General features: G+C 43.9%; 2 protein-coding genes across 4 annotated transcripts in view; one reads left to right on the top strand and one right to left on the bottom strand.

The window, feature by feature from the left end:
• The window catches only part of LOC6496091 (exostosin-1), a 54,281-nt gene that overhangs the window by 22,743 nt on the left and 7,908 nt on the right, over window positions 1–23,630 (top strand). For both annotated transcript variants that reach the window (XM_001960170.4, XR_004310015.2), the window contains exons 2-5: window positions 1,717–1,869; window positions 9,462–9,536; window positions 9,730–9,856; window positions 11,348–11,467. In XM_001960170.4, the coding sequence (XP_001960206.1) occupies window positions 1,717–1,869; window positions 9,462–9,536; window positions 9,730–9,856; window positions 11,348–11,467 (475 nt within the window). The remainder of the gene's footprint in view (window positions 1–1,716; window positions 1,870–9,461; window positions 9,537–9,729; window positions 9,857–11,347; window positions 11,468–23,630) is intronic.
• Window positions 17,192–22,056, bottom strand: LOC6494504 (lamin-C). Of its 2 annotated transcripts, none has more exons than XM_014907331.3 (4): window positions 21,208–22,056; window positions 18,714–19,308; window positions 17,843–18,654; window positions 17,192–17,775 (listed from the first exon to the last, which is right to left on the bottom strand). In XM_014907331.3, exons 1-4 carry the CDS (start codon window positions 21,606–21,608, stop codon window positions 17,655–17,657), a joined length of 1,929 nt encoding a protein of 642 aa, XP_014762817.1. In that variant the 5' UTR covers window positions 21,609–22,056; the 3' UTR covers window positions 17,192–17,654. The 2 variants fall into 2 exon arrangements, with proteins under 2 accessions (XP_014762817.1, XP_001960208.1); XM_001960172.4 differs by having other exon boundaries at window positions 17,926–18,654; window positions 21,208–22,032.

A 23,630-nucleotide genomic window follows, 5' to 3' on the forward strand; every position in this document is an offset into this window, starting at 1 on the left:
AAATTGACAAATAAATTGTTGTATCCATTTATTCGTATCATTAGCGTGTCCCTTGGCGGCAAATTGGTTTTCAATTTGATTCACAAATGAATTGATGGAATTTGTAAAGATTTGGGTTTCTCTCTCTTGTGTTTTGTGATTATTTGGCTTTAATAATTGTTTCACTTCCTTAATCCTCATATATAGAATTGATTAATATCCTTTTAGGTACTACCATAGCCCATGTGACCCACTTCTTTCCTTGCCCATTGATACGCACACATTTGTGTTTCATTTTGATTCTGAAGCCGTAACCCCAGAAAGCGCCGCCGGCAACGACACGCTGATTAAATCAAATAACTTATGGCTTAGCCGCCGCTCCTTGCAGTCCTTCTCCTCCTTCAGCCAGGAAGAGCCAGGAGAAGTAGAGGATACTCCCAGTTGTCGGACAACGGAAATCAGCGCTGCCCAATCTGCTGTGTGGCCGAGTTTGGTTTGGCTTGGTTTAGTTTAGTTTTTTTTTTTTGTTACTTTCGTCCTTTTTGGGTGGATTGTTCGGCAAGGAGCAAGGACCAGCCGAGCAGTGCTGGCTCATTGTGTATGAAATTTGCTCAACTGCAAGCCAAGCAGAAGGAAATTGCACACACACAAGCACACACTCTCTGAAAACCGCACAACCTTATCCTGCTCAGTGGATTCTTCACTTTTTTTTTGTTGTTTTGCTACCAGAAGCTTCTCCTTTTCTGCTCGACTGCTGATGCGAAGGCTTCCTTAGGGCACTGAAAGAAATAACTTCAAACTAAAATAATATTATAATAAAAATATTTGATTAAATACTTAGCTAGAACTTGGTATAATTCGGATATTTCTGACATTTTTCAAACTTAAAACGCATTTTAGGTGTGCCCATTTCCTCTCTCACATAGAACTCCCTAAAGCGTGTGTTTTTAATACTAGATTGATTTTAAATACTAAATACTGTATTTAAAAAAAAGTTTCCAAAAATGAAGCATACTTAATAGCTTAAAACTATGTCCTAAGATGATTTAACTTTAGGTATGAATTTTTGTCCAGTGCCTCACTACCGCCACCATTTTTGCTTAGCCATATACATATACTTGAAAACGTTTACTACTTGCTTGTATCTGAGCGTGTGTGTGTTAGCCATCCTTTGTTAGTGCCCCTGTCGCAATGTTCATCTTTTGTTTCAATTGCTGTGCTCTGCTGACGGTCAGCTTAGATTTCAGCCCGTATCTAAGCGGAATCATCCCGTCCACAACACTCATTTTGGGAGCCCAACTCCCCAGTGCTGTCTGGCCTGCCTTCCTGCCTGCCTCATTTTTGCCGTGCGGTTGGTTTATTGCAATTGATTTTGACGCCGCTGTTTATGCCAACTGAACAATCGAAGCATTTTAATCCAACTGCCAACTGCCACTGCCACATTCGCATTCGATTTCGCATCTATTGCCTTGTTCGCTTTTGTGTTTGGGTAAGCATTTTCCCGATACGGAGCGATATGGATGCGATAGGATTTCAATGTAAGACAACAACTTCAGACGCTGAAATAAAATAGAAATCAGAGCTTAGGTGCACAGGGGGCGAGAAACAGAAGGCAATTTCATTGATAGACAGCCATAAAGATCAACTTTAGAGTTTTCTGGAAATCTCTAATAGTTATTTTTATAAAAAATTTAACCAGTTCTCTAGTGACAATCCTGTTTACCCTTCATTTTTCAGTTACGTGCACGGCATTGGCTCGGAGACGAGAAACTCGCTCTTCCATTTGCACAATGGACGGGACATGGTCCTGGTCACCACCTGTCGCCATGGGAAGAGTTGGCGGGAGCTGCAGGATAATCGCTGCGACGAGGACAACCGCGAATACGACAGGTAAGTGAAGATCATGATGATGATGGAGGTGGATGGACCTTAGATTCCAGGACATCCCCATCCAATATAGTCTGAGAAGATGATGGCCAGAAATTGTTTCGAGCTGTCATTGGGTCGGCAAGTAATTTGTTTAGCCTCCGCCATCGTGCTAATAGCTGCCACGCCCCATCCTTTGGCCATTAACCGGAGTATCCTAGACACCGCCCTGTTCGTCCGGCTCTATCTCTATCCATCCTACTTGGCTGTGCCTGTGCGTGGTGATTAATGTCCTGAAATCCGACTTGACAAGCTCATTTAAATGGCACGACACTCGGGCCAAAGGCATTTGCAATGCCAATGGATTTCGTTTAGCGCCAGAGTCGGATAACCAAGGGCGGTGACTTTTCAATCATGGTCAGATGATTTGAAATGTTTTTCGGGCCAGACGTGGCTCATTTACTTTCACCAAATTAATGGTTCGAATGAAGTTATAGAAGTGGTTGTCGGGAACTCATCACTTGATTGAGATTGAAGATAAAGGAACTACACAGTCTATTCTTGTATCTAGATACTTTACTTCCATGACTGATTTTACAATAAAAAGAAATCTATTATTTCACTTTAGAAGGAAGCAAAACTGTCACCTTTTACCTTTAATTGAATGCAATTTTTCAGATTTTTGCGCCCAGCTTGCCGTCACTTTCTTCGCCACTCGTGTCTACTCTTTGGGGGGCTGTCTGTCTCCTCCCCGCCGCCGTAATATGACATGACTTATGCGACAAATCTGCTTTTGGCGTCAAGCGTCAGCGATTTATGCTCACCCTCCACCGCTCCCCTATATCCTTTTGTGGGTCCTTCCTCCACCCCCCACACACACTGCCCTGCCTCCGTCCAATGTTCTACATAATCAAGCAAATTGCTTTCCCACTCACATCATTTTTTATCAGGGGGCCTTCGCCGTCTGGAAACTTCGTTAATGCACCTGTCAGATATATCTTTTCCATACTTCCTTCTCAGTTCCCCTACATGTTTCTATATATATATATTTTTTGGTTGAAAATTGCATAATGCCCTTGAATAGCATCAGCGATTTTTCCATTTTTTTTTTTTTTTGTATTCAGACAATCTCTAAAAGCTCATGAAAGTTCCTTTGGATTTTTGATGAGTTTCCCTCCCCGACATTAATATGCAAAATGAGGAAGCTTGTTGTTGTGAGTTCCTCTTGATATACATAGTGATGAGGGTACCTCCTGTGTATATAGTAGTGGGATCCAAAGCGTATCAGAAACCAGCAAACCGAAATCCATTCAATACGACAGTGACTTGGGAAACTTTTCCCATTTTCTATGGCCATCAAAAAAGTCAGTCGCCGGCCGGCCAGTGGAGGAGTATCGAATTAAGGTTATTAGAGAACCAAAGATTGTTTTATGAATATTTATACACGGTTTTGAAATTTATTTATGAGCCATAACAAATTTCTTGAAGGCTTTGATGAAGTACTCGCAGTGGCTCGTAAATTTTAAGACATATTGCTGTATATTTTCCATTTTAATATTTATTTGCAATTTCAAGTCCATCCGAAGATCGTAAAAACTTAAATTTAATTGTTCTTGAAAATATGTGTGTGTGTGTGTGTATTGAATAAATAGCACCATATTCTTTAAGGGAAAATCCATTAAAAAGTTTTGTTATTACTTCATTCTTACGAGGCGGCGCCCCTCGACACCCAGCCGACTCCGCAGCCGAAAAAAGAAAACTTTTCCAAACTGCATTCAGAAACCTTGAGCTGCTTTTAATGAAATATTTTTTTGTTGCCACCGCTGTCGCTTTACAAAACGTCTCTCTCTCTGTTTTTTTTGGCGGTTGTGTTGTAATGAGCCTAAGGCGTCAATGGCTTTTTCCGCCACGACCACATTCGCTGGCGCTGTCGTGCAACATATGTGTGCAACAAGGACATTAGGGAGGCGGGATTGGAGGTTGATGAGCCGCCGCCGCCGATGATGACAGCAATGAGTGCAAAAACATGCCGCACGGCGCCAGTTTCAATTTTTTTTGTTGGTTCGTGGTTTCTGATACGAGGTCAACGATTTTATCCATTCCTTGCCACAATCAGTTGGACTATGCGGTTGCCAAAGGACGCTAAGGACCCTAAGGACTAACCAGCTTTGCAGAGTGTTTTTTGTGAAGCAGTCTGTGCCTATTTTGGAAGTCGGCTCAGAGCGGCAACTGTGAGAAATAATAAGAGACGCCATGTAAATGTCCTTGGGAGCAAAAGTTGTTCCTCATTTTCTTTTGGCCTCCTTAGTGTGTGTTTTTTTTGTGGCTAACAGCAGACGCGACGAAATTACGTATACGCCACGTAGCAGCCAGGCTACGCCAACTGTTGCAGCCACACGTAACCAAGTTTGTGGATGTGTGTGTGTGTGTGTGCTATAAGAGTGTATGTGTGTGAGTAACACCCCATTTCCTCAAGGTTGTCCCGCGGCAACTTTCAACTTTTTGTGGCCCTTTAATTTGGGCTTAACAATTTATAAAGTTTTCTTTCTTTTTCTTTTTTTTTTTTTGCCAATTTTCAATACGTAATTTTGGAAACTTATTTGCGGGTGTGTTGGGGTATGCCTAGTTGTGTGGAATGAGGTGCAATATAATGTTTCCAGTCTGCCAGAAGTTGAAGGACACATTAAGGATACTCCTTGGAAATTAATTTAAAGCTCAACCCCCCGTTTTCGAACATGGAAACTAATTTAAACATATGAAAATCGTGAAAGCCAGGATCTTTGGCAGTCAACTCATTACAGGACTCTCCTTCCATCCCTTTCGACCTCCTCAAATCCGGCTTTATGCATTTTTCATAATGTAATTTCCCAAGTAATAAATTTTCATGCCAGCATCATCATTATCAACAACAAGCAGGAGCAGGCAGGAGTGAAAACTTCGGTAGTTCGGTGCAGCAGCAGCAAGGTGCACCTGCCATTGCACCTGCTTGTGGAGCCTCGCCTCCTGTCCCTATACCACCTCCACCCTACTCGCACTGCCGCCCTACTCGTTGCCACTTTCCACGTTAATCTCAGATTTCCACATAAATCACTTTAAAAAGGCGACACACTTGCAGGCGGCGAACAAGGAGCAAAGGTAGCTGCTGGAACAGAAGGCGCCGGCTCCTGAAGACTCCCGAGGAAAGGCGAAAGCAAGCAAGTAACCAGTACTGCCAGTGCAATGGCAATTTCTTTGAGTACTTTCTCCTATTTCCCCTTTCTGCTATTATACAGCTTTCCTGGCTAGCAGTGAGGAGTGTGGCTGTGAGTGTAAGTTGCCCCAAAAAACGTGCCAAGTAATTGCCGGCCATTGCCTTAATGTCCTGGGCATAAGGACCTGCCATGAACTGAGAAAATAATAACCAGAAACTTTTAATTTTCACAACGTTCGAAATTGTATATTTATTAAATTTCAATGGAAATTGACAAATAATTGTTAGGTTTCGAGGGGAAAGGATGTGTCTTTCAAAGGAAATAATAAATGATTTCTTTCTTCAAACTTTTATGGAAGTTTAGAGCCACACCGTTTTCATGTTGGGCCATAATAGTGTCTTTGAATCTCTGTAATAATCATAAATGCATTTGTTTTTCATGCATTTGGAATGGCCTGGCCAAGTGGGAAACCAAAAGGAAAAACCTTTTTCCCCTTTTTGCGGAAAAAGTCCCATACGCATTTTGTGCAATTGCACAGCGTCTTCGTGCGGTTATGCTGCCTTTTCTGCTTTCATTATGAGCCATTATCACAAGCTGGCGACAAGCGACTACCACGATGGCCACAAAGAAAGCTTGGGAAATGGCCAGGAGAATGGCCAACAGAGAATGGTGGGTGGAATGGTAGAATGGGCCACCATGGCCTCTCCAGAGAACGTTTGATGCGAGCTTTGCACTTGTAACTAATGCGCCATGTTTAATGTTTCGCTGCCTTTTCCACTAATTTTTATGCTTTTCTTGTTGTTCTTATACACTTGAAAAAATTCTCAAATAATTCTAGATTAGATAAAGTAAAGGTTTTATGTTCTAAGTAACACTTTTGTGATTTAAAATCTGTACTAAACTATTTTCCCGCGGTGTCCTTTTTCTTATCATCTCGTTTTTGTCGTGGCTGGTACCCTGCTTTTTGGCCAAACAATGGCAACTTTTACAGCTGCGTTTTCCACCCACTTTTTCACCATTTTTCCTCCTTATTTTCCCTGTTTTTGCTGCGCTTCTCTATCTGCTCCTTTTGTTTAATTTTTTGTTTGTTCTTTGCTCTCTGGTCTTGTTCGCCAACTGCAGGAACGACGACGGGCAGTGCATTCGAAATGCTTTCCAAATTGTCTTTATTTCAAATGCTGTTTTTGAAAAATTTAATTTCCATTGAAATTCATCGCCATTTCTCACACTCCTCCTTACGCCTCCCGCTTTTGGCTTAAAGCTATCGGGCCAAAAAAACTTTTTAGCCAAGTTGAGTTCTGGCTTGACATTTCGCCCACTTTTCATTTTTGCTCATTTATAGTTTTTGCTTCATTTTTGCCTCACTTTTGCTGTTTTAGGATCTTTTTAATTAATTTTGCATTTCGCTGCAGTTGACAAACAATTCCCAGCCTTCAAGCAATTAAGTAAATGTTGCGTATACGCCACCGGGGCCAATGAAAAGGAGTGTACAAGAGCACTTGGCCAAAATCAAAGATGACAAGGCACAATGCAAAACACACACAAAAGAAATAAATGCCTACTTGGAAATAAGGATTCTCAAGTAGTCGTGAGCCGATATGCGGAAAACTACAAAAGGTGGATTACATTCCAAAAGAAAAACAACATTCCATAGAAGAAAAAAGTGGAAAAGGGCCAAAGGTAGAGGCTGCTGTGCCTGTCAAAGGCAAAGCCCAAATGATGGGACTAAATAGGAAATCACAATGGCCCCCGCCCCCAGTCAGTCAGTCAGTTTGTCAGTCACTCAATCAGCTTGAGCTCCCAGAACAACAGAAACAGCAGCAATCATGGCACAGGAAAAAATCAACAGAGGCCAGGAAAATGAAACCACAGGAAGGGCAACCTTTGACAGCTGGAAACCACTTAAATTATATGCCTGCTGCGAGCTGGGAGCTGGGACTGGGCTGGGGCTGGGCCACCCTCTTCTCAGTTTGCCAGTTGCTTATGTTAATTTTCTGCTGGCCTAGGCTCAAGCAATTGACATGAACTGAAGTGACTTACTTTGTGGCATGAGCTGACTTCCTGCCCAGAGACTAGAGACTCGGCAACAGGTGGAGACTGACAAAAATCGAAATGTAACCAATACTATAACATTCCTACTCTTATAAAGTGAAGGGAACTTATGAAGTCAACTTCTATGAAAATTTTTAAAAGGAAATACTTCCCTTGCTTAGTGATGCTTAAAAATGCAAATGAGAAAAATCAAAAGCAATATTAATTATAGCTGCACGGTGGAGAGCCTCGGTGGTGCCTGGAAGCCATCTCTGCCGCTGATCCTGTTAATTCCCAGCCATCTGTCTAATGCCTAATGAAGTGGCCAAGCGCTTTTCGAGCTTAACTAGGCTGGCAGGGCCGCCGGCATAAACGGGCAAAACACTGAAGCAGTAGAGATGTAGTTGCTGTGCCACTACCAGTGGCAGCAGTAGCAGTGGCAACAACTTTTGACAACAAACGCGTGTAAATAGCAAAAGTTTTGCTCGCATGATGTTGAAATAACCCGGAGCCCCGACCAAACTTAACTGAACCAAAACAGTATACACTGCTGTATAGTACAGAACTGTTTGCTTAACTTGGCTGAAAGCTAAAAATCATTTAATTAAAGTTGGGCCGGACGGCATGGTGGGGCAGGGCAGGCCAGGGCATGATGGGTGCCCTGGCAAATGGGTGGCGAGTTTGCTGAGAAAACTAAGCTGCTGTCTAAGCAACAAAGGCAACAACGTTGCATGTTGGCGGCTCTTAATTGCTTAAACAAGTAGCTAACAAGCGAACAGCAAAGGGGGCTTCGCGAAGGTAGGGCTAGCAAAAGGATAGCACAGTGCCAAGTGCAGTGACCTGCACAAGGAGCTCACATTTTTGCTTCCTATTTAGAACCGCGAAATATGCATACAGACATGCATTATGTTAGTTAGTCTAATTAGTTAGGCGCTAGCCACACCTCCACATAAAATACATTCTATCACTTTTTGAAATCAAACATGCAACTTCAGATGGTGCTCCTAATCAGAGGCAGTTTTTTTTTGATAAATGAATAAATTTTAAACGCTTTTTAGTCCTTGTTGCATAACTGGTCTTGGTCTAAGCTTCTAAGAGAAGCAGTCATCTCGGAAGCAGAAATTGTTGCCTGCCTATGCAGTTGGCAGTGCAATTTTTCAACTCTCGCCGAAATGTCAGAAGCAAGCCAACATGCAATTTATGTTGTTTGCTCAAGATTATTCATACCCGAAGTCTGGAACTGTTGCAAGTTGGCCCTCTCTCTTTCTAGCTCTCCCTCTGCTGCTCTATCTCCCTTGCTCCAATGCGGTGCGTTGTCAATGTCCAAAAAGCTGCGCATGCAGTTTCCTAATAAATGTTTTTTTGCTGATTTTGCTTTTAAAACGCGACTGTACGGAGCTCAAATTGCTGACCATTTAGGGGGAGTTTCAGGACGAAAGGGGGAACTAGGAGCAGCAGGGGTGGGCTTGTGGAATTGTGGGCGGAAAAAAGGGAGCAGCGTTTGCTGCCTGGAGGGCTGGACATGCCCAACTACATGTAATTTTACGCGCAACTTAACTTGTAAACTGGTAGCTCTACTGCCCGCCACTGCCCCCTTTACAGGAACAAAGCACTTCACCGCCCCACGCATACACCTGGATCAATGTTTGGCGTACATGGCGTATGGGTATTATGGCAGTTTGAAGCATTTCGTGGCTTTGATTTTGAAATTAAAGATTAAAGTGGCCACACAAATCGCGCTCTGTGGTCTCAGTCGCCATTGCCCTATCCCCGAGGCGCCCCCTACACACATTCACCCCTTACGTAGTCGGATAACGTGGCGTATGAGTAATGTGATCAAATGTTAAGCATACGCCCTGTTGAGCATTAAGCTGGAATTACTGGAATTTCCTCCGATATCAAAGAGCAAAGGAAAACGAGTTGAATGAAATAGATTTGGATGAAAGGGTGGTTTTAAATTAATTCTATTCTAAAAATTCAAAGGAAAGTAATCTGGCCAAGGACGAGCCAATAGTCGAAAGGATAATTACACTAATGCAAGGAAAAGAAAATCAAAATTCGGGAAATTCGTGGTGTAACAAGAAAATGTATCCAGGAAAGGTGAATAATTTCTTCCGTTTCTCTTTTTAAAGTTCCTGTGTCCAAATGGCATTAGCAAGGAAATTTTCGTCCTTTTCGTGTCCTTTTTCGTCTTTTTCACGTAACTATTATCATAGTGGAGCTCCAGCGGATGTCTACATCTCCTTGGGGTCGCATTTTCGTCGCCTCGTGGCATTGTTCGATTAATTGCTTCAGAATCCCATTATGCAATGCCATGGCCCTCACTAATTTACATGTCCCCCTCTCTCTTTCTCTTCCACTCCATCCTCATGCTATCCATCTCTTTCGTTGCAGGTACGACTACGAGACTTTACTGCAAAATTCCACTTTCTGTTTGGTGCCGCGTGGACGTCGTTTGGGTTCCTTTAGGTAAGCAAAAAAAAAAACAAAAAAAAAAAGTATAATAAACTTTTGCAAAAAGAGTAATAAAAGTGGTAGAGAAAAAAAAAATAATAAAAAACATAAAAAACAATTTTCATTTTACATTTCACAATTCCATTTTTTCATGGCTCTTTTTTTTTCTTTCACTTGGTGAATTTTTTTGCTTTTTGTGTTATTTCAGATTCCTCGAAGCCCTGCAGGCTGGCTGCATACCTGTGCTATTGTCCAACGCCTGGGTGTTGCCGTTTGAATCGAAAATCGATTGGAAGCAGGCCGCCATTTGGGCCGATGAGCGCCTCCTGCTGCAGGTGAGCCGATCCGGATATGGTCTGGAACATATATATATATTTATTGATATCTACGAATGGTTATATAGTTGGGGGCTATACACATGCACTATGGGGGATATGAAATATTGAATGCCCATTGCACTGGCCTGCCCGTCCCTCTGCCACTTTTTTTTAGTGGCAGTTTTGTGTGCCACTTTCGGAGTCAGTCGTTTGGCCAAAGCGATTTCATTTGGGCTCCCCCAGCCTGTCTAAAAAGGGAAAACTTTCCATTGTTTATGGGCACGATGGCTGATGGCGGTGGCAAAGACACACGCCGTAACTCTGAAGCTCTGAAGCTGCATGCCACTTTACAGTACAGTCGCAAATATTTGTTGCACTTTTTATTGCCGGCCCCATTTGCCATTGATGAATATTTTGCCAGGATTTACGGAGATTTGTGCACCTGTAGCCGGTGCTCAGGTGTATCAGGCAGTAAGTCAGGTCCTTGGCCAAGTGCATTCGAGCGTAAAATGTATTTTTGTTTTTGCTTCAAGAAAATTGAATATATTATGTAAATATATTTGCGGACAAATAAGCTTATTTTTTTTGTGCCGGGCACTTGAGTAAATATTCGTATGTTATTTTAACCTGGTTTTCTGCCAGATACTTATGCTTCTCCTGCCTCTGTTTAATTTTAAGTTACAGAAAAAATAATATTAAAGCTGTTAGAGTCCTGCGTCTTAACTCTAAGCTGGCCTGTGTTTGCGGCCAGGATTTGCCAATCACATCCACGTGAGTGGCTTTCCGAAAAAGGACATTCCTTTTGGATGACCAAGACTTACTTTTGTTCTATTCTTTATGCATTGAAAAAAATATGGATAGAATATATAATATTCCTTAAATCCTTTCGGTTGATACATTTTCTCAGTGTCCTTAGTGCCACTGTCGCACTTCATTCGCGACAAAGTCTTGGCGCATTGTTTGCCAATTGCCCTGGCATCGTTCCTTTTTCTCCCACTGCTCTGCTGCTCCTTTTTCCTTCACGTCCTTCCACTTTTTTTTTCCTCCTGCACTTCCTGTCCCCAGTCCCTGGTCTTCAGTCCCCAATCCCCCGTCCATTGGCATGTTTGCCTTTGTAGTTTATTGGCAGGAAATGCAATTAATTAAGTTAACTTGAGCAGGAAACTTGAGCACGGACTCCAAACTCGAGACGACTCGAGCTCGACTGGCTGGGCAAACTCTTTAAACTGTTTGAATTTAGTGCCCCACCTACTGGGGCGCCATTGCTACCGCATTTTCCATTTCTCCCCTTGGCCCGGGTGCCCCATTGCCCTGCAATTATGATGGATGGCACCCGTGGGTGGCTGAAATCCTTTAACCAATTAAGTTGTGCATGGTAAATTAATGCATTGTGGCTCAGGTGCCCGGATGAGCTGCATCTATTAAGCTGGGATTACGTATACGCCGGGTATAACGCCGGATCTCTCATACCATTCTATCTTATTTCTCTTCTTGTGTTTTCGCTTCCAGGTACCAGATACTGTGCGCTCGATATCGGTGGAAAGAATCTTCGCTCTACGCCAGCAGACTCAGGTCCTGTGGGAACGCTATTTTGGCTCCATTGAGAAAATCGTCTTCACAACATTCGAGGTGAGTCCCTAACTCTCTGGAGAAACATTTGCATATGTACACTCTGCCACCTATTTGCGGTTGATAAGTGGGGGGTGGCAGGAACTTTTGTGGGTTGATGTGGGATGATGGCCTAGGAGAGTAGGGAGAGTAAGGCTTCGAGTGAGAAATAGCGACTTCAAGTTACTTCTCCAAGTTGTTGCGGCTTTTGTTGGTTCACTCAATCGACAAGAAACAAGTAACGAAAATGTTCTTTGCTCTACTTAGCATGGAGGATTGCCGGGAACTTGCAACCGGGAACTTGCTGCTGCCGTGTCCTAGAGTGCTCTACACTGCGTGCAGTAATTAAGCGAACAGAACTTTCTTCCGACGATGTGTGTGTGGCTCTGGCCTTTGGCAACTCAGCATTCTTTGTATTTTTATGTATTTCAAGGATCTTCTGGGTGGGAAAAAGTAATAAAATCTAAACAGAAATTTATTTTCTAAATGTCCTTCTCTTGCCAAAAAAACAAGTGCATAAATTGTAGCTCCATTTCGGAATACTTTTGGAGGAGAGTGTATTTTGGCCATTGATTTGTCGGGAAACTAGAGTCTAAGCCGCTCAAATGTATCTTCCAGATACTTTTGCTCCTTAAGTAGCAAACTTCTACTCCAGCCATTGAATTTGAATTTGGATTTGTCTACGCTTAGGGGGTGGTGTTAGTGGCAGTGGTAGAAGTAGGGGTGGTGGCAGTTGTGGGGGTGTATAAATAAAACACACACGCACAAGCGGGAAAACAACAAACAAGCCTAACAACAAAGTTATCTGCACACAAATGGCAAGCAAAAATTTGCGATTCCCGCCTGAGAGAGAGGCTGAGAATTGCTGTTTGCCGACAGGGGCAGGGGGAGAAGATACATAGAAGACTAGGGGGGCGAAAAGCAAACTAAACCGCCGCCACTGGAGACCACTTTTCAACACTCAAATTGACACACAGACCGGGACGGACGACCATGTAGAGATGTAGCAACATGCACGCGAAGAGGATGCACGGCCATTCAATTTTGCGTAATCATCAGGGGGCAGGGGGGCGGTTGGGTAACAGGGCGAGAGGGAAGCGGTGGAGGGTCTGGAAAGCTGAAGCTGTCAACTGAAACCAGAGACTCCCAGCTCGCATCTCAGTTCGCGTTTGTGGCGAATCTTTCGAATATTGAAGCACTGGAAGAAATGGAACCTAAAACAGAGTATTTTTAAGGGAAAGAGTTCTAAGGTTGATGTCTAAAAAGTATCTTAAAAATACATACCAGAGAAAAACAATTGTTATTATAATAATACTAATATTTTTGTACAGTGCAGACACACTTTAAGACCTACATAGTCATGTTAACCCATGACGACCGACAACACGGCCATGTCGTCGTCGCCGTCGTGCCTGTCGTGGTGCCCTCTGCTCGTTCACAAAAACCGCAGTCCAATGGAGCGGCAAGGGAAATGGGAAGCCGAGAATTGCGCAGATTGCGGCTCCAATACCACGATCCTCGTCCCTCATCCTACCTCCTGCCAAAAGTCCCTGTTACCAGCTCCTACACTCCGGCTAGTAATAATCAATTTGCAGCTCCTCCAACCCGAAATGTGTGTAACCAAATTAAACACAAATATTTTTCCTTTACCTTGTGACCAAATGGAAGGCGGTCCTGAGTCGTTTGCTGAGCCAATTAACCACTTGGCCCACACAACCGACCAGAATATGGTCAACAAAGGACATGCATACAGGGTTTAGTTTGATTTATGGGCAGAGTAGGCCCCGAAAGGTCCTTGTTCTCCCCTTTTGCTCGATAATTATTGTTATTGGCCGAGTTGCCGGGCCACAGCAGATGCTGTTTCCTTTAGAAACCGAACATTAATTGGATTTTGATCGACCAGGTTAGCAGATTATTATCATTATTAATAAAATGATAAGGGCCTTTAAAGGACTAGAAGTTCCTTTAATTTCAATTTAATAAAGACAAATTATTAGTTATTTTTTTAAAACTAAAATAAACACAAAAAATGACCATTGCCATCCTTTGAGTCCCTGGAGAGCAATTACTATTACACAGATTTCATCTTTATATATGGTAATTTTTACCTATCGCCTCTAATTTCCACGGAAAACTTAAAGCCCGCCATGAAGTGTACCTGCAACACCAGGAATTTCTCTTTTGGCCTGCATTTTTGCGGCGCACATTTGATTTATGGGTCGCGATTAAAAAGATGAATTGTGGCATTTTCGACAGAGGCGGTAGAGAAGGGCGGGAACTATTGCGAGTAGGGGAGGGGGAGGGCCGTCAGAGACATTTGGCCCCGCCCACATACTGAGGTGTGGCACGTGCATCACGTAATGGTTCTGCGCGCAATCCTTTCTGGCTTATTTGACCCACATTTTGCATATGGCCAAGAATGCAGTTGCTTCACAAGGGTCAACATCATGTCTATCCCGCCCCTTAGCCCTTCGCTTCACTTTGCGGCTTTAATATGCGAAAAAGTTCCTGAGCTGTAGTATAGCTATGAAGCTATGGAGCTGTGGAGCTGTGGACCTGAAGAGCTGTGCATTTTTATGGCCAAATACTTGATGTGTGTGTGTGTGTATGGAAGGCACACAAAACGCATTCACCAGCAAGCAGCGAAAACAATTCCAGAATATTTATTAAGAGATAGCACAAATTCCATCTCTCCCTTACCGTGCTACAGAATTTCCTTTATAATTTGTTTTTATTAAAAAAAGAAAGGGGAAAATAAACAAAAACAAGATGGGAATAAGCACAAAAGCCCACACTACCTCCCTCTGTAGGCCACTCACGTCTTCTCACTGTTGCCGAGTGGAAAGTTCCTAATAATCCTTTAGTTTGGGACACGTATGAATATGAATAGAGGAGAGGAGGAGGGGCTGGGAATGGGAGAAGGACAAAGGCTGGATGCCTTTGGGGAATCCTTTTCCTTTCGCTTACACTTAAGACCCGTTCATGCAGCAAATTGATTTAGGCATAAACAAGCCCGGAACGCTTTTAACCCCCTCAACAGCTACCGAAAAAGTGGCAAATAATTTCTGCTGCCTCAACTGGTCTGGTCTGGTTTGGAAATTTCATCTTTCTGGGCGTTGAACCGCATGTGACCATCATCCGGTGTCAGTTTTTGTTTTTTTTTTTCGTACTTTTCATGGTAAAGGAGGCGGGTAAAGGAGCCCCCTCTCTACAAGAACTCTGGTCCATTAAAGTCAACAAACTAACAGCCAGGCCAGAACAACAACAATAACAGATGACGGTCTTTGGGTTTTTCGGGGTTACAGCTTTGGGTTTTTGGGTTTGAGTTTGGGTTTGGGCTTGGGCTTGGGCTTGGGCTTGAGTTAAAGTTTGAGTTTGGGTTCAGGTCAGCCTTTGTTTGTCCCCATCGCCTGATGTTGCTCCGGCTGCCATGCTTTTGCTGTGGAAGCAAACAGCAAAGGTGAAATGGCTGGGACGGGTTAAAGGAAAAACAAATTAAGCAGTTATTTGGGTTGTTAGACGCATCGAGTTGAGCTCTCCATCCACCCCCAGCGGAGACAGAGACATACACGCATCCTCCCGACATTGTCCTGAATGACAATAGCCCTTCAGATTGTCGAGGGTGCAGCATAATTCTTGGCTTTTGAATATGCCATTAAACGCAAATTAGATAATTAAGCTGCTTTGCTTTGCCATTCATAGCGAAGTTAAGGTCTTCATTTTGTTAGAGACATATGGAGTATGATTTATATTTAATTTTAAAGCTTTTTGAAGCTAAAACTAGATAGTAGATAGTACCTGATTTCCATATCAAAGAGAGATTAAAGAGAATCGTAAAAGCCTTAACCACGAACCATTAAATATTCCAAGAAACGGATGTCTTCTTCAGCAGATTGAATTCCTTGGGAGGCCCTTTGGAACTCGAGCAATTACTTTAATTAATAAATCAAAAATTGAACCCAAAAGCAAAACCACAACGAAACTTTTGCCTTGCCACTTGCCACATGCCTGCGAAAATAGCCTATTGCAACACATAGAAGTGCGAGTGTGTGCGGCTGATCCCAAGATTTGCATAATTTTATTGTGTGTGTTGAACTTTCGACTAGCCGACCATCCGACAGCGGTCCAATCTGAGTGGGCCAGAAACCGAACGGCCGCAGGACGCAGGACGGTCCCCACAAAAAAGGTCACTCCAAGTCCACTTACCGAACTCACTTCTGGCCCCACAGTTGGCCCAAAATCTTGGCCTAAGCCCCAAAAGCCTCTCCTAATGCGTATTGTGTGTGTGAGTTTCTGGGGCGAATGGATGTGACCGATAAGCGTGTGGCATGCACTTAAGTTGCACAGGGCGGAAAAGCGGAAAGCGGAAGCTGGTAAAAGTTCAAAAGTGGTCACCAAAAATTCACAAAACAACAATATAAGGGACTGTAGTTCGAGAGGTTCTGCATATGAAACTACACAGCAACAAAAAAAGAATAATTGTCTTTAGTTTTTTATTTATAACTAAAGAATGTAAACTCTTTAAATAAATATTTGTTTAATGAGAAGCTTATATGCTCTAAAAGCATTTTTAATAGCAAGATATAATCGCATTACCTTTCCTTGAAAAAGGTTTTAAATTTCCGTTGATGCTTTATGGTATTTATGGTATTTTATGGTATTTTTTGTGTGGCTGTGGCGGTGGCTTTGGATTTCTTGCAACAGAATATGTTGCATACTCGCAGGCAGCTGTCGAAAAAAGTTAGCTGCTCACCTGTCGCCTGTCTTTGTCTCGTCGAGATTTGAATTTCAAAGTACTATCCCCAGCCCGCCTTACCCCCCCCCAGCCTTGGTTGAGAAAATCTTGGTAGCAGTATCTTGGTAGCATCGAGGCGGCCAAAAGTGAAAGAGAAGAACAACAACTTATTACTTTGAATAATCCTATTATGCGCATGCAAACTTTTCGCCAGGAACACTACTTTGAAGTCAACTGTCTGGCTGGCTGGTCGGCCGGCCGCCTTCGCATTTCTCCCAGCACTTTCTCTCGGATTCATTCCATTGAATCGTGCACTCACTCAAGCGCCACTAACTCGCCTTAGTGGCCGCCCGCCCGCCCGTGCACTGCAAGAAATATCCGAGCACTAGATAACCCAATTTGACAGCAGTGGGTGGAGGTGGACTAGCACAGTAGGAATAAGTAGGTTAAATAGGTTTTTGCGTCCAAAAGTGCCAACACGCTGACACGAATATTTTTGTGAAAATTTCCTTTGGACCTGGCGCCTATTAGAAACTCCACCTTCGACCTCTTGCAGTGATCCAACCTAATTTATTTTCAAGTTGCTTTGAAAAACTTTGGAAACTTTTTCGTTGACCTCGTTCGGTTTTAGCTCCCATAGTTTTGCTCCCAGCTCACTGGTTAGCCAGTCAGTCGCCAGTAGCCACCTCTGGCCCTCTGGGTTGTCCTGTTGTAGTTAATTTCTTCCACTTACCTGTCCATTATGGCCAGGGTCCTCGGACCAGTTCAGATCCTGGTCTGAGAGCATCTGAGCCCCAGAGATAGTAGAAAATGCCGCGACAGCAACTCAAAAAGTTTTCTTTCGCGCAAATCCTCTGGCCTAAGCTGATTTGGCTTCCTCGTAAAGCCCGGCAAACAAATGCAAGCTGCAGAAACTTGTTCATTAATTGATTTTCTGTTAGCTGCTTCCCTTTAGCTTAACTTGGCTGTGATTATTCGATTTCTTACCAAAATATATGAAAGTAAATGGCTTTCTATTTTCATATCTTTTTATTTTTTATTATATTTTTACCAAAATGCATTTTATCTTCTCATAAGGACAAACATAAATTACAGAAACTGTAAGGCGAAAAAATCTTACTTAGCATAGGATACACATAGAGCCAAATATAAACAAAAAATAGTTGCGTCATTAGATCACTTAAGGCACTTAAACATTTAAACATTAAGAGTTGTTGAACCAAAGTTGTGTTTCTTGTACATTATTCACTTGACATTGATATGCTGGTACGGGCATCCTTTATAGGGGATATTCGGATATCCGTGTGTGATTTCTGTGAATGTGGGGCAATATAGCAGTTGCTCTCGGAGTCTGTGAATCTCTGCGGTGAGTTGTGAGTTGGTGGCGACTTGGAGATGTTACTTCTCCAATCCGATTCGAATTAAGGTCTGGCTGCAGACCGCCGGCTTAGAAGAGCAGCGAGAAGAGACTCCTTACGCCAGTGGAGCCAGCTCCGGAACCGAGGGTAAAGCCCGTGCTGGGCGTGCCGCTGCTCCTGTGACGCGAGACGTGGCTGGAAACGTTAGCACGGACACGGTCGTAGCTGGCAACATCCTGTAAGAAAAAAGGACAAAAGTTAGTGCTAAAATTCTAATGGCGAGAGGGGGTGGGGTTCGCGTACTGGTCGAGCACAAACTCGAGGTGTCTGCAGTGGCGGCAGATGTCACAAGTGCCGCACGTGTTGTATATCGACAAGACTCTCACCTCTTTGTCGGCGTTGGCCAGGACGGAGCGCATCGAGTTGGCCACCGGCCACTTCTTCTTCATCACCAGGTTGGTGGGGGGATCGTGAGCAGTGCCGGCGTCCACCGACCAAATGGTAACACTGGCTCCGCCCAACACCTTCGATCCGCGCGAGAACTTGAAGGCCAGCTCCTCGTCGCCGGCGATACGGGTCAGCTGCCAGCCGGTGAGATTGATCTCCTCGGTGCCCTTGTTGTGCAGCTTGATGAAGCGTCCCTCGACGTCCGCCTCGATGATCTCCAGGTCGCCCTTGGCAGCGGCGTTAACCGAGTACTCGGACAGGGTGCGATCCTCGCTCTCGTCGATCACAGTGCGACGGCGCTTGACGGCGCTGGAGCCCGAGATTCCCGGGGTGGCTGAACGACGTCCGCTGGGGGTGACCCTGCCGGATCGGGAGCTGGTGCTGGCGCTCAGGTGGGCGCTGTTGCCGTTGCTGGAGATGCCCGAGTCGGTACCGGCGCGTCCGGGGGACTCGATGTTGAGGCGACGCTCCTCGCCGCAGAGCAGCTTGTCGTAGGCGGCGATCTCGAGATCCAGGGACACCTTGATGTCCATCAGATCCTGGTACTCCTGCAGCTGGTGAGCCATCTCGTCGCGCATGCGTTGCAGTTCGGCCTCCAGGGAGGCGATGTACTGGTTGTGGCGCTGTCGCTCCGTGTCCAGCAGGTTCTCCAACTCCCGGATGCGAGCCTAGAAAAGGGGAGAGGTTACATTACAAGAAAAGAATTAAGCCTTAAGATGGCACTCACATTCAATCCTGCATTGGTGTTCTCCAGATCCTGCAGCTTGGCGTTCAGGCCGTCGATCTTGGTGCGCATGAGACGAACCTCTTCGGTGGCATGAGCAGATCCCTGAGCGGCCCTGGCGGCAGCAGCCTTTAGGTTCTGGATCTCGTTGTCGTAGAGCAACTCGATCTCCTCGCGATTGGCGCGCATCTGGGCCTCGTACTGGTCGCGCAGCTCCTGGAGGGATTGCTGCAGCTTGGCCTCGTACTGGCGAGCCAGGCGGCCGTCGATCTCGCTGATCTCGATCTGACGACGCGACCGGGTCTCGGTGAGCTCCTGGGTGTGCACCTGATCCTTGAAGGCCAGCTCCTCGCGCAGGCTCTGGTTCTGGTTCTCCAGATCGACACGGGCCAGGGTCTCGGCCTCCAGCTGCTTGCGGAGATCGTCCAGCTGGCGACGCAGCCGCTCGTTCTCCAGAGCCAGTTCCTTGGCCTGATCCTCGAACTTCTTGCGGTCCAGCAGGGCCTGGTTGTATTTGTTGTTGACCTCATTGTAGCGAGATTCATAGAGGCGGGCATTGTTCTCCGACACGGTCGCCTCCTTGGTCTTCTTGTCGAGTCTGGAAGTGAGAAAATGTGGTTTAGATCGTGGAATAATAGTGTAATGTTTTTGAAACCATGTGCTATGGATATGACGTCATCTATTCACTTTTTTTGCCTTAAACTGAGTCACATTTTCTCTCGAAAGCTATGGCCTGCTCTCTGCCTCGTATCTCTCGGATGTATTATTCATTTTATTTATTTAAATTCGTATCACTCGCTTGGAAACTCGTTCACCGTTCCCCCATCCCCCCATAGGAGACTCAAATATTTAAGCATTTTAAGATTTTTGTTTGAGGCCTTGGGAGGAGAAGGCGTCACATGCCATTAGCATAAAGTAGCCCGGCTATTTCTGACCAACCACCCCTTCTTCCCCCAGCCCACCTGATTTATGGCCCCGATCGCGTTCAAAGCGTTTTTTTATTCTATTTCCAAAGCGATTTGGCCGAAAACAAACTTGTTTAAAAAAAATTCATAGCATAGCTATAGAAAATTCCGCAAATATTCCCCAGAATACTTGTGACATCTGTCGCCAATGGAGCTCCTCGCGTGGTCGGCACGTTTTATGATTCAAATATAGACTGTAATATAGCCATGAATATAAATATGGAATAATTGGCATTATGTGCTATGACTTTGAAATGGAAAACAGTAATTTTAATAGCGGATAGTTTATCCCGCCTTATACCCCCTGGGACAGCCTCTAGAGTTCAGTCTTACTCTGACTTTTGTAAACAGTTCGCCTCAGTTCGCGTAGCTAATCAAGAAAAGTAGTGTAAAAATAGGAAATAGAATCAAGGTTGTTATGTTTGTGTTTTAGTTTTTTCGTAGCATTTTTCCTAGTTTTCCGCTTGTGCGTGCTGAAGTTCCATCTCTTTTTCCCTCAATTTCCTTCTCTGACCCAATTTATGTGACTTGTTTTTTATAGAAAATGACGTAGTAACAATAAAATTTCATAAATATTTCATAAAAAAGCTGGTATAATTTGGTTCAAAATTCCTCATAAAGCCCTCCCAAGTGTTGCAATCTTATCGGGTTCGAATTTCCTTAGTTACTTATAGTTTGTTACGTTTTTAACCATTTTCTGGCACACCTTAAAAACCTGAAAATTTCAAGTTTATCCACCATCTATCCCAACTCCGTCTGAACCTCATTATCACCACCATGACCATCTGTAGCTATTATGAATCAAAAAAAGCTTCAGGTCCATAAATACCTTTTTTATAAACATGCCCCTGATAACGAAAGCCCGCCGAGCGGAAACCGCGGAAGGGGAAAACTAAACATTTGTTGACATCATACCGAAAAAAATAAAGAAACTGGTTGGGATTACATCGCTCTTCGAAAAAACTGCGTGCTGCGATTGCTCTAATGACATCATAGTCTTGTAACCTTCATTGAGATTTACGGCTTCTGGTTGGTGTATTTTTTGTGTTTTTATTATCGTTGCTCATTAACCGAGAAGCTTAAAATTTGCATAAAAATAACCGAGAGACTTCTGGAAGTGTTAATGTAAAAAATAAACAAAAACCCGAGCGATAGGGAAGGAACACCATGTGCGTGGCTTTCGAAGTGTGCTTTTTGGCATGACATCATCGGACTCATTGGCTCTCTCTCTCTGCACCTTGAAAAATAACAGAGTATATCTTACTTTTTATCAAAATATAAAGCTATTAAATGGTATTCCTTTGTTATTATACTCTATTACTGTTTACGGATAGATGATACATAGTTTGGAACTTTCTTTCTCTAACAGATTGCCAGATAGCTTAGTAGCTTAGTAGTCAGATACCTTCCACTAACAAACTTTCCTGCCTTTGTTTCTCCCTGTGTATGGCTTTCGCGGTGAGCTTGTGTACATGACATCACTGGCTGATAATACTCTGCTACCATTCCACCCATTCCCTGGCGAGCTTTACCTCTGCTTCAAGTCGTCGTTCTCCTCCCACCAGCGCTTGCTATCGATCTCCAGCTTGGCCTTCTCCTTGGCCGTTTCGTCCAGGAGCTTGCGGGCGGCGGCCAGCTCCTTCTCGTAGACGGCCTTCAGGTTGGAGGTCTCGCGGTTGACCGTATCCTGGGCCAAGTGCAGCTCCTGGGTGAGACGGCTGTTCTCGTTCTCCAGGTTGCGCATGCGATCGATGTAGCAGGCCAGGCGATCGTTCAGGTGCTGCAGTTCCTCCTTCTCCTGCAGGCGGCTGGTGCGCGTGGGCGAGGTGGGGCTGGTGGCACCCACCCGCGACGAGGTGGACGCTCCACCCACCGGCGTGGAGGTGGAGGCGCGCGATACGCGTGTGTTCAATGTGACGCGGCGAGCTGACATTTTTGTTTCTTATTTATTATTTTTTTTTAGCGAGGTTCAAGTACAATGACGATTTCTTAAGTACGTAATATTCTCTCCTATCTCGACGTATGTGCTGGCTGATATAAATATTTTTTGTACGTCCGCTTGGCTTGACTGCTTGGAATTGACTGAAACTTTGCCTCGAGAAGCCGAACGAGCTGAACGGGGCCATCATCGACAAAATTAGTCGACGTAGCTGGCCCGGCGGTGGAGCAGCGGTGGGGCCTCCATAAAAAAAAATACACGAATGTGTGCGGCTCTCTCTCTCTCTCTATTTTGTTTCGTCTCTTGCACCTTTTGGCTTTATTATTATTGTTGTTTCGCCTTCCTACCATTCGTATTTCGTACTATAACTATGTACAGCTGTTTGTGTTGCTTTCCAGCCGCAAATAGAAATCACCTCAAAAAAAAAAAACAGAATTAATGCCCAGTTTGCCGGCTAGCCTCAAAGAACTCTATCCCTAATGCTAGTTTAAGAAAAATATTAAAAATTTATATCTTAAAAGTATAAACACATAGCTTACTGAGGAGGTGTATCTCAGATACAAGTTACACTGTATCTTCAAATGGAATTCCTGAAATGCACTCCAATTGCCAACTTCTGTGGCTTTCACAAGGTTAATGAACGAAAGGAATGCCTTAAGATACTTTTACTTTAAAGATATAGCTAGGTCTAGGTCTCTCTCCACCAAAGAATGCATGAAAAATTGCCATTTTCCGTGGTATACACTTTTCTAACCAAATATTATCACTTTGGCCGAGACTTTCATTATGATTTGTTAGACTTTGGCTGGCCGCATGAATTAATGGCCCTTAATAGTGATTGCGACACATGAACATCGACCACAATGGACACCCACATCATCAATTCCGTTCCATTTGGCCCACAGCCGGTCTACGGCCTATGGTCTCTGTGCTATGTACTGTGTATGTCACTCGAGTTTATCGATCAGCAGCGGGTCAATTATGGCCCAAATTATGAAATACGGCCAAGAGTGGGTGGGTGGGAGTGGGAGTGGGTTGGCGTTGCAATGTCGACTTGTCATAAGCGGAATATTTATTGACATTGACTTCGGGAGCGTTTTAGGAAAACCAACAGTCATAATAATAAATAACCAGTCAGGAGGAGAAAGAGAAAGCTATAGTGGGGGAAAAGAGAGAGCTGTCAGACAGAGGGACAGAGACAGCAGACCTTTCTATTTTGCTTTTATTTTCAAATGTAAATAGCCGGCAAACCATTTTTTATTTCGCCCCAGAGTATAGCCACAGAGAGAGAGCTTTGGCTTCTCCCAAGCTCTTTTTCTCTATTTTTTATTATTTTATTTGTTATTTTCTTGGTATTATTCCCCAAGTGAAAATATGTGAACTTATCATGCAATGTGCACGCCTGTGACGTCATCACTAAACTCGCTCAAAAGTATACTAGTGTGAGAGTGTGTGAGTGTGTATGTGTTTGTGTTGAAAACAGTGACCTCCAAAGGCAGCCGCTTCTCTGTGACGTCATCAAATTATTTTTAATCATGCCGTCGTCTATATTTCTTCTCTTTTTTTTTGTTTTTGTTTCTTTTTTGCTGGCATCTTTCGAAATTATAATTATACTTTACCAGTTTGGTCTGCGAACCGTGCGCGTTAGCTAATTAAGCCTAATTAACGTGCCCAATTGTTTGGACAAAACGGGCATTTAAGCCTTAACCGATGTTGAATTGCTATTTCCCTTCTATAAGTATGTTTGTCTTTTATTTTTATGCTCCCTTGGCATTGGAATTTTGAGACTTCTGGCATGCCCGGCTTGTCAATTTGTCACTTGACGAATTGCTTGGGATTAAGGTTATAAATTGATAAGAATTATTCCGCTGCCCTGTGGGAAAGGGGATTATTAATAATTGAAGTCTGTTCTGTTTACACAAACAGAAACCTATTGAACCATTGTAATTTAAATAGTATAACCCCGGGCTTTTCTAATTTAAAAATATGTCTCTCTCCCCAGTAGATAGTAGATAA

This window comes from Drosophila ananassae, chromosome 3L (assembly GCF_017639315.1).
Source record: "Drosophila ananassae strain 14024-0371.13 chromosome 3L, ASM1763931v2, whole genome shotgun sequence".
NCBI classification, from domain to species: domain Eukaryota; kingdom Metazoa; phylum Arthropoda; class Insecta; order Diptera; family Drosophilidae; genus Drosophila; species Drosophila ananassae.